This window comes from Podarcis gaigeae, assembly GCF_964106915.1.
Source record: "Podarcis gaigeae genome assembly, chromosome: 1".
Classification (NCBI taxonomy): Eukaryota; Metazoa; Chordata; class Lepidosauria; order Squamata; family Lacertidae; genus Podarcis; species Podarcis gaigeae.
The window spans coordinates 75927363-75938857 of NC_139678.1; the positions used below are offsets into that span (position 1 = coordinate 75927363).

The window sequence follows — 11495 nt, forward strand, 5'->3', positions numbered from 1 at the left end:
AAAAATACTTCAGATGTCTAGCTGGCATATGAACATCAGAACCACCTGCTGGATCAGGCCAATGACCCATCTAGTCCAGCATCCTGTTGTCACAGTGCCCAACCAGGTGCTTATGGGAAACCTGCAAGCAGGACCCCAGCACAAGAGAACTCTCCCCTCCTGAGGTATCCAGCAACTGATAATCAGAAGTATTACTGCATCTGGCCATGGAGGCAGAACACAGCCCTCATGGCTACTAGCCACTGACAAACATATTCCCCCATGATTCTGTCTAATCCTCTTTCAAAGCCAATGAAGTTGGCTGCCATCAATGCCTCCTGCAGGTATATAGTTTAACTATGCACTGTGCAAAAAAAATGCTTTCTTTTATCTGTCCTAAATCTAACAGCACCATTATTTTAATCAGAGCTAATTTTTGCTGTTGCTAAAATTGGAAAACAATGCATCTCACAAATAGGGTGTTGTTGTTTCTTAAGTCACCTTGGTATTGTTCCTATTAATCCAGCATGTTTTAAACACATTGAAACAAAAACAAAGACCCCCCCCCCCAATGTGTTCAGCTGGATATGATTGCCACCTGAAATTATGTGTAAAGAGCTCCTTTCCCACAGAAGCCGTCTGAGATGCTGGCGTGAACTTGATTCACATTGAAATAACTTTCATTTTAAGACTGCCCATGCAATGAAGATGTAGTCCTGAAATAAATAATGATTCTGCTATAACGTTCAATTTTGTCTCTATTGAGCTGCTCAACCAGGTGTTGAAACCCAATAGAAATTTCTTTTCTCCCTTTGAAAAGCTATTCCAAGTGCTGCATGACTGAAGAATGGCCACTTATTAACTGCTCAGCAGTGCTTTCCACTCTTCTGCTGCAGTCTCCAGCAATTGTCAGAACACCAGTTCTGCCAATATTAATCTAGTCCAATCACTAACTATGACAGTGTGGTACACAATTATGGAGACAGGGAGGGATGCATGTTGTTTGGTCTAATGTCTGTTTTATAAATTGAAGCCTGGAATCTATTTATTTGTTTGGCAAAACAAGCAGAGTAATCTTTATTATTGCTTTATACTTACTATGCCTTGCCTCCATGAACCTGACTTTAGAAATGGATAGCAGCCATTCTTCTTCTTCCATCTTCCCTTTAGTTCCAAACCATGTATCTGTGACAGATATAAAGGCATAGCCCACCAGCGTGAACAGAACCACTGTCTTTGGGGAGTAAAGCAAACATTTATTTTTATTTTTTAAAAAACACTGCTTAATAAAATAAAAATCTTACATAGGGGAGGAAAGATACATCAATATTACACCGTATTTGAGATGGGCATTGGCTATCATCTCTCCTCTCAGTTTATTTTTTTCTTCTCTGTAACTTTACTTGAGAACGTTGCAAGAATGGAAAACATAATTGTTGGAATTTGTGTGTAGGTTTCTGCATGTGGGTCCTACATCCTGTGAAAGGAGAGGAAGAGTGGCTTCATAGCAACCCAAGAGCAATTTCTTGACGGAAGCCTGCCGTCATAGATGGTGCTTAGCATAGCATAGAAAGAAGACACAATGAGGCAGCGAGTATTTTCATAATACTGGAGGGCAGCTCCTTTCAGCCTTTCTCCTCCGGCAACTTTTTATTATCTCGTTTGTTCTGCCAGCCGCATGGCCGTTTTCCAAAGTCTCCTGTTACTTCATCCGGTCAAGGCTTGACACTCCCCTCTCCATATAAGGTAATCATTGCCCAGAGGAATGTCAGGGGGCACCCTGCTGTTTTTACAAGCCTCTGCCTTAGCTGTATGACTCCCACAATTTCTCATTTCTCTTCTATATTTTCTCACGGCTTTTGCTTGACATTCTCCACTAGAAAAGATTTGCTAATTCCAGCTCTCAAAAATTCACTTATGGCGATGCACCTGAACCTTCTGCTGATACTGCTAAGTGGTAGCTAGATGGTTCTTTCTTTTGTTGGCAGCAAGTCCAAGGCAAGGTACAGCACCCAGTGAAGTGTTCTATGGTTCTGTAGGAGACAAAACGCACAACATTCTAAGGAGATATATTGCACTTCTTCAACTTGCTTTACTTTGTGCTGCATGAACAGTAGACATTCTGCTGGCCTGGTGTGTATTTCATTCCTCTTAGTTCTCTGCTGCCCAGTGAGCTACCTGTCTGAACACACATTTCACAGCTGCGTTTCACTTAGCCTTTGCACTGAAACAGTAGGTCAACTTTGAGGAGCTCTGAAAGGGCATTTTTCTGTCTCCGCTTTCTTCACAAGCTCCATGGTACAGGTATGGATTTAAGAGGGTGCAAAAGCCGAAGACTCCCTGGGGCTGCTTCTCAGCAGAAGTAAACGGTGCATTTCATTTACGGGATGAAAGGCTTGTTGAAAGAGGAAAGTCTTCAACAGGTACCAAAAAGTAGAGAAATCTAAAAGGTCCATGGAAGGAGGTACCTCGCAACATCTTCCCTTAGGCTTTATCTGAAATGCAAGGAGCTGGAAAAGATAACTAATAAGCTTCTGAGATCTGCACCCTTGCTGGTTTTGTTTTTCAACGGAAGCTGTTCCCTTTAAAGAGTATTTCTACACCCTTATTATTCACCTAATGATTTATTTAAAAGTAAAAATACTCTAGAAAAATGTTAACAAAAAGCTTCTGTGTCTCCATGTACTTGTAGAAAAGCCCAGCCAAGGACTTAATAGGGTTTTCAGGAAGTTCAGGACCCCATTAAACCTACAGAGTGCAAACAACTGGAGAAATTCATTAAATAAGGAAAGAACACTCACAAAATATTTGTCCACCTCCAAAGTAAGGTGAGCCCAACAAAAACCTTGCACCTTACCCATGAGAACATCACTGAAATGTTCCCTCCCTTTTGATATTTTTCCAACGCATTTTTAAAAATTAATTGGTAGAAAATGTTCAGATAAAATGTGGAACAGTTTTTGGTACAGTATTAGTTTTGTCAGCAGGATAGGTGCATAAAGATCTTGGTGCAGCCATGACTGCTTCCAGATTGTGCTGCTAAGGTCTCCACAGGTAACTGAACAGAAGAACCTATGCTCTAATAAGCTACTGGCCCACTAGAATCAAGTGCCCTGAAATACCAACTTATACAGACCTATTTCAATAATGAAAGATCCATACATACTATTTGCGACAAGAAAAAGCGTTGGATTAATGCAACAACTCGTTTTTGTTACTGGCACTTGCAATCACTCATGGTCGTCAGACTGGGAGTAGAAATTATCATGCTAACAAATTATCATGCAAAAATTATGCATTAGATTAGGGAGGGGAATGAAAGCAAAGGCTGAAGGAAGAACAAACGCAGGAACTCAAATTATGGAATGGGGAGGGGAAATCCTAGTGTCTAAATTTTTATTACAAAACAAATTTGATTTATAGCCATTTTAGACACCTTAACTGCTTCTTCAAGCCGCTTTTGAAAATTACATCCATATGTTACCATAGTGGATTTTTAAGACTTCTGTTCTCTCACCTTTCCCATGGCTTCAATTTTCACTTTAATTACCAGATTTAGTATGAATTCATCAGATGCCTTTGTTCACCAGTGACTTCTAGTTTTAGAAATAGTCCACCTGGGAAAATAGTAACACCTGTCACTCCCATTAATAACTACTTGCTGTTTCATGAACCGCTCAGCCAGTGGCAATGGCAACCTTCCTACCCCACTCCTCCCACCTCATACCATTGGCTGCTAATGGCTAAGCTGGGGAAACATAAAATGTGATGAGTCCAGTGCTTCTTTTCTAGGGGTACACAGTACTGGCACCTCCCCCCCAAATGTTAAAAGTGTGGCACTTACTGTAACAACTTCATGGTGAATACCAACACCTTTTTCTCTTAAAAAAACAACACTGGTTATAACATCACAGTCCATGTTCCTTAAGCACTATTAGAACGAGGCAGGTTCACTCATCTCTATTAATGTTTTAGCCACCTCCAGTGACTTGGGGGTACCAAGATAACATAGAGCCTACAAGTAGCCTGAGCTACGTGGATTTTTGGTACTGTTGTTTTTGTGTGGGATTGACTCTGAACTGTGAGTTTATGTGGTTTGCATGCTCATTACATTGATATAAAAGTGATCACAAAGTGTTTCTCTCCACTCCCAAATCACCTCTTCTAAGCTAAAATAAGTAACTCCCTCTCCAGGCTACAATCATGATGATATCTCTCAAACTTTACATATTTTTTCTTTAAAAAACGAGTTCATATCAACTGGTAGGTGATGTTCTTGTACTTAGCATTGTTAAGTTTAATGAGCTGAATATATGCACTGCTTTGCTTGAAATGTGGCAAAAACAAGCACATTACTTCAATGCTTTGTCTCCTCAGCATGGAAAAAAGCATCATCATCATCAGTAAATAACCTACAATTGAAGAGCTGGAAACTTTGAAAAACTTTAAGAGTAGGATACCTCCAGAGAGTAAACAACTAATCAGGCTACATTTGAATAATTTTAAAAATTGGTTTTCATTTTTACTTTGTGTAAGAGGCCTAATATCTGCACATACAAATTACATAGATGCATGTTCAAATAAATAAATAGATTTTGGAAGAACCCAGGAGAGGCTTTTCAGTCTGAGGCATTCTGTAAATCTGACCTGTACTGGATATGCTGCTGCTGCTTTAGATCTCCTTGGTTTTCTGTATTGAGATTTATGATTATTCATATGCTGACTTCTTTATAACTGTATTTGATTGGATTCAGTTTTGTACACAGTTTTGTACCCTGCAACCAACAACCTATACTTGTTGGTTTGTGCTGTTTGTTGCTAATACTTATACTGTATTAAGAGAAAATAAATTGTTTGAATTTTACTTCAGTCTAGTCACATATGTCCTGCTAACCTAGCAGTTCGAAAGCACGTCAAAGTGCAAGTAGATAAATAGGTACCGCTCCGGCGGGAAGGTAAACGGCGTTTCCGTGCACTGCTCTGGTTTGCCAGAAGCGGCTTAGTCATGCTGGCCACTTGACCCGGAAGCTGTACGCCAGCTCCCTCTGCCAATAAAGAGAGATGAACGCCGCAACCCCAGAGTCGGCCACGACTGGGCCTAATGGTCAGGGGTCCCTTTACCCTTTACCTTAGTCACATATGATTTTTTTTTTCCAAAATTTTTATTAGGTTTTTTTAATAAAAGAGATACAAAAATGAAAAACAGCATTGTTTGTGTCTTTACAAAATTTCATAACATCTTTGGACTTCCTCGCGTCATCCGCTCGCACTTACATTGTTCATAAAATTTTTCAAGCAAATTACCATCTTATTTGTAATCTTATAACCAATCATTATAATATAGTATAATGGGATTGACGCAATATATTCAGAACAAAAAGCAAAATTGATTGTTAATAATGTGGTAACAGAAGAGTTCAAAATTGAAAAAGGAACACGACAAGGCTGCCCGATTTCCCCTTTGTTATTTATCTCAGTCCTGGAGGTGCTCTTAAACTTGATCAGAGGGGACCGGTTGGTGCAAGGGATCCAGGTCGGAGCGAAACAATATAAACTTAAAGCTTTTGCAGATGACCTAGTTTTGACACTGCAGGAGCCGGAATCTAGTACGAAAAGAGTTTTACAATTGATTGACAATTTTGGTCGGGTGGCGGGATTTAAGTTAAACAAACAGAAAACTAAGGTGTTGGGGAAAAATTTGACAGATATTGAATCAGAACAGTTTCAGAGAGAAACAGAATTATCATTGGTGAAAAAGGTAAAGTACCTAGGGGTGAACATAACAGCAAAAAATCTGAGTCTATTTAAGGAAAATTATGAAAAATGCTGGTCTGAAATTAAGAGAGACTTGGACAGTTGGACAAAATTGAAGCTTTCTTTGTTAGGCCGAATTGCTGCTATTAAGATGAATGTATTGCCAAAAATGTTGTTTTTGTTTCAAACACTACAGATTATAGACAAGACGGAATGCTTCCGGAGGTGGCAGAGAGATATTTCTAAATTTGTCTGGCAGGGCAAAAAGCCCAGAATTAAGTTTAAGATACTGACTGACGCAAAGGAAAGAGGGGGCTTTGCCCTGCCAGACTTAAGGTTGTATTATGAAGCCGCAGCTTTCTGCTGGCTAAAAGACTGGCTACTTCTCGAAGACACTGATGTGTTGGATCTGGAAGGGTTTAATAATAATTTTGGTTGGCATGCATACTTATGGTATGACAAAGTTAAGATCAATAAGGCCTTTAAGAACCATATTGTCAGAAAAGCAGTGTTTAATGTCTGGACAAAATATAAAGACTTATTGGAAAATAAAACCCCAAGGTGGCTTTCACCTCTGGAAGCTAAGGCCCGAAAAAGACCCAATATGGAAGCCAATTGGCCAAAATATTGGGAAATATTAGAAAAAGATGGAAATAACTGGAAATTGCAGAGTATGGAAAAAATGAAGGATAAAGTGCGAGACTGGTTACATTACGCTCAGATTAAAGAAGTTTTTAAAAATGACAAAAAGCTAGGGTTCCAGGTGGAGAAATCGAAGTTGGAAACTGAACTGTTAGAACCTAAGACTAAGGTACTTTCAAGAATGTATAACTTGCTGTTGAAATGGAACACACAAGACGAAATGGTTAAATCGGCTATGATAAAGTGGGCACAGGACATTGGGCATAACATTATGTTTGAGGAATGGGAAAGGTTGTGGACCACTGGGCTAAACTTTACTGCATGTAATGCTTTGAAAGAAAATATAATGAAAATGATATACAGATGGTACATGACCCCAGTTAAGCTTGCCAAAATATACCACTCGTCTGACAATAAATGTTGGAAATGTAAAGAAAATGAAGGAACATTCTTTCACCTCTGGTGGACTTGCCCTAAAGTGAAGGCCTTCTGGGAAATGATATATAATGAACTGAAAAAGGTATTTAAGTATACTTTCACTAAGAAACCAGAGGCCTTCCTTCTGGGTATTGTCGGCCAGAAGGTGTCAAAGAAGGACAGAACTTTCTTTATGTATGCAACAACGGCAGCAAGGATACTCATCGCAAAGAACTGGAAAACTCAAGATCTACCCACGCTGGAAGAATGGCAGATGCAGCTGATGGACTATATGCAGCTGGCGGAAATGACTGGCAGAATTCGAGACCTGGGAGAAGAAAGGATTGAAGAAGACTGGAAGAAATTTAAGATTTATTTACAAAATTATTGTAATTTGATGGAATGCTAAGAAGGATGCTTGATTATAAACAATTGGCCATCACTAAATTAGATGAGTATTACCTTAGTCACATATGATTAGATGACTGCTGCTTGATGCAATAATCTTAGAAATAAAGGATTCTGAATGCTGGCAGCACTTGCAAAGAAGTCTAAAACTAAATGCAACACTGGAAGACCTTTCAATTTTAACTGGGCTGACACCAAAAAGTTCATTAGTTTGCACTGGAATAATTGAACTGAATCCAAATTCTTGTGCAGCTAAGTGAACATCTTTCACTCACACAACAGAACTTCCCCCACTTCAACTCCCCCACTGCCTCTAAGTCCCCTTCTGAGGTTTGAGGGGAGATGCAGAGCAGATTTGGGGCGAGGTATGGCAATCATGCTGGGAGAGGAGAGGGAGGAGAAGTGTAGTACAAGAGCAACTCATTCCATTTCCACAATGACTTTGCTGGAAACAGCCCATCAGATTTACACAGATAGGCCTATACTGAGGATCTAGTCCACAGAAATAAAAACTGAGTCCTGCTTGAAATTAATTGTTTTGCTCACATGAGAGAATGAAATGTGCAAAGTATTGTTCATTCCACAAATAGCCAAAATCCTAGCATCTGTAACAGTATTCTAGGAGATCCTTTTACTGACCCACATTTTGTCGCAATCCAAGGCAGAAGCAAGCACCATTGAGTTACTTGGAGCTTACTGCTAGTGAAGCAGGTCTAGAATTGGAGCCTAACTGTACATCCTTCCAGCTAAGAAACAGCAATAACATCTTGGTAGGTTTCTGGAGGAAACATCGGCTTTAGATCCATTTCCGTCCGGTTTCCGTCCTGGTTTTGGGGCCGAGACGGCTCTGGTTGCCCTAACAGATGATCTCCATAGACAACTGGATTGAGGTGGGTCAGGACTGCTGATCCTTTTAGATTTGTCAGCAGCCTTTGACATGGTTGATCATGATCTTCTGGACCACCGCCTCGCAGACGTGGTGATACAGGGCATAGCCCGTAACTGGCTGTGCTCTTTTATCTCTGGTCGGGGACAGAGGATGGCACTAGGGAGGGAAATGTCGTTGCGCCATTCCTTGGTGTGTGGAGTGCCGCAGGGAGCAATTCTCTCCCCGATGCTTTTTAACATCTTTAGGCGCCCCCTTGCCCAGATTATCCGGAGCTTTGGGCTGGTCTGTCACCAATATGCTGATGACACTCAGCTCTATCTGCTGATGGATGGCCACACTGACTCGGCCCCGAACACACTGACTAGATGCTTGGAAGCTGTGGCTGGATGGTTTCGTGGGAGCCAATTGAAACTAAATCCTTTGAAGACAGAGGTCCTATGGCTGGGTCGGGATGGCATGGGGATGAGGGACCAACTCCCTTCTCTTGCGGGGGCCCAATTAGTGCCATTGCCTTCCATTAAGAGTTTGGGTGTAATCCTTGACGCCTCCCTTTCCGTGGAGGCGCAAGTTACAGCAACAGCCAAGGCGACATTTTTCCACCTTCGCCGAATCAAGCAGTTGGTCCCTTACCTTTCCTGCCCTGCCCTGGCCACAGTGATCCATGTGACGGTCATCTCCAGGCTTGACTACTGTAATTCGCTCTATGTGGGGCTGCCCTTGAAGCTGTCCCAGAAACTCCAGCGGGTGCAGAATGCTGCAGCGAGGCTCCTCACGGGGTCTCTGCCATGGGAGCATATTCATCCAGTGCTTTTCAAACTGCACTGGCTCCCGGTAGATTACAGGGTCAGATTTAAGGTGCTGCTTTTGACCTTTAAAGCCCTTCACGGCCTAGGACCCTTGTACCTACGAGACCGCCTCTCCCAGTATGCTCCACGGAGAGCCTCAAGGTCCATAAATAGCAACACCCTAGTGGTCCCGGGCCCTAGGGAAGTTAGATTGGCTTCAACCAGAGCCAGACCCTTTTCAGCTCTGGCTCCGGCCTGGTGGAACCCTCTGCCTCATGAGACCAGGGCCTGTAAGACAGAGTTGTTTCCACAGGGCCTGTAAGACAGAGTTGTTCAGCCTGGCCTTTGGCTTGGAGCTAATTTGATTCCCTCCCTCTCTTTCTTTTTTCCTTTCCTTCTGCTCCTGCGATAAGGCTACATTTTAATATTTTAATGTTTCAATATTTTAATGTTGTATTTTAATTTTGTTTTTAAGTTGTAATCATTCAACTTGTTTTTATTATTGCTTGTAAGCCACTCTGAGCCCAGCCTTGGCTGGGGAGGGCGGGGTATAAATAAAAATTATTATTATTATTATTATTATTATTATTATTATTATTATTACATCCTTCCAGCTAAGAAACAGCAATAACAGATGAAAATTAAAGCAGGTTTTATTTATTTATTTATAAAGCAGGTCTAGATCAGGAATGCAGTACTGCAGTGGGATACATTCAACAAACCATGTAGCTTTCTAACTTTGTCCCACAGACCTATGTGGACAGGCTGCATTGCATCACTATTGCCCCCAGCAACAAGGTGGAATCCTAAGCATGTTTAATCAGAGGTCCCTCTTGGGGTGGGGGGTACTTCTGATTACATGAAAAAGATAACAGTGACTTCAAAAAGGAATGGGAACTATTTACAACTTACTTGCAGAAACAACAAAAAGAAATGGATTCATTGGGAGGATTTGAATAAACTTTCACAATTTTATTGAGTTTAAACATGGAGGATGATATTGTAACAACACTTAATAGCATATATACATGCAGAATATAACAAACAATGTAACAAACCAGAAGAGGAAGCTGAGGGAAGTTGGGTGGGGAGGGAGCAGACTGTAAATATAATGGTAAGGTAGGATTGGATACTGGTATGTGATATATGGAATTTGCAGTTATAAAACCGTAATAAAAATTTATTTAAAAATAATAATAATCAGAAGTCCCTCTGAGTTCAATAGGAATTGTTCCCAGGTTTGGAGCCTTCTATGGGTCTGGAGCCCTATGGTGACATGCACAACCAGGTATCTGCTTATACAGCAGGACTTTTCTTTCATTCCTTGCCCTCTGCAACCCAAAATCTGCTCTGAATTTTAGGGGTATGCGGGAGACAGGACAGGGGAAAAAAGAAACCAGAAGCCCTGTTGGGCAAGCAGATTTCTGTTACACAGGTATCACTAGAAGTCACTGTTGTACCCTCCCTAGCCGAAGCCCACAACTTAGAAGAGGGTACTTTAATTCTAATCACCCATCCGTAGTAATAATAATAATAATAATAATAATAATAATAATAATAATAATAATATACCGTCCTTCACCCAAAGATCCCTTGGTTGATCACAACAGAAAAATACAAAATCCATAATTAAACAAAGACAAATCAATAACCTCCCCTCCATCAAACACATTTAAAAAGCCATAGAATGTTAATCAGCCAAATGCCTGGTTGAAAGGTTGTCATCTGGCACCTAAATATATGTAATGAAGGTGCCAGGCGAGCCTCCCTGCAAACAGGAACCCGCCATAGAAAAGACCCATTCTTGTGCTGTCACCCTGCAGACCTCTTGTGGAGGGAGCTCATGAAGAACAGCCTCAGGTGATGACCGCAGGGTCCAGGATGGTTCATATGGGGAGAGGCAGTCTGTGAGGTATTGCAGCACCCTTTGCTTGGGAAAGGCTCTATCCACCCCACTGGGTTCCTATTGCCTTACAGAGTTACCAGCTCTGGGCTTTCAATACCCCAATCAGTCTTCTAACCAGTGCTTTTCTTCTAGGAAAAAAAGTGCCAGTACTCACCATGAAGTTGTTACAGTAAGTGTCATACTTTTAATCAGTGCTTTGCTGCTGCTGCTTCTTTTAAAAAGGTGCCGGTACTGTGTACCATTTGAGTACCCCCAGGAAAAAAGCACTGCTTCCAACTACTGGTATTCCGCTGCCAGCTTCAAATCTCCATTGAGCCATGGACCTCATTGTGTGATCTTAAGTCCGTAATTATCCTTTCAGATGAACCCTCCTCACAGAATTGATGTGAGGATAAAATGGATAGTAGGGAATAACTCTTTATTTAACACTGGGCTCCTGTGAGGGATGGTGGTATATGAATGTCAAAGGTAATAAGATAAGGCTGCAATTCTATGCACATCTTCCCAGGAGTAAAACAAATTGAACACAGTGGGGTTGGCGATTCAGTAAAGATGAAGCCAAGCCATAGGACTGTGCTGCAAGCAGATACCAAAAAACCTTTCCTGATATTCAAGATGCACTTTCCTTAACCAAGCTGTTAGGGAATTTAGTTGCAAGACCTGGCAAGCAGACAATAACTCAATGTCCAGAAAGCTACACAGGAGAATTCAAGAA

The 11495-nt window shown here is 41.2% G+C and overlaps 1 protein-coding gene across 5 annotated transcripts in view; it reads right to left on the reverse strand.

Annotated features, from left to right (window-relative positions):
* The window catches only part of LOC310837332 (uncharacterized protein), a gene marked incomplete at its 5' end in the record, with an annotated part of 31633 nt that overhangs the window by 14979 nt on the left and 5159 nt on the right, over nt 1–11495 (reverse strand). For 2 of the 5 annotated variants that reach the window (XR_014560502.1, XR_014560503.1), the window contains 2 exons: nt 1078–1164; nt 3497–3596. Coding sequence is in view for 3 of the 5 variants with exons in the window: in XM_083723744.1 (XP_083579870.1) it covers nt 1078–1164; nt 1909–2012 (191 nt within the window). Of the gene's footprint in view, nt 1–1077; nt 1214–1908; nt 2013–3496; nt 3597–11495 lie in introns of all 5 variants that reach the window. The other 3 variants (XM_083723744.1, XM_083723746.1, XM_083723745.1) reach the window with 3 other exon arrangements.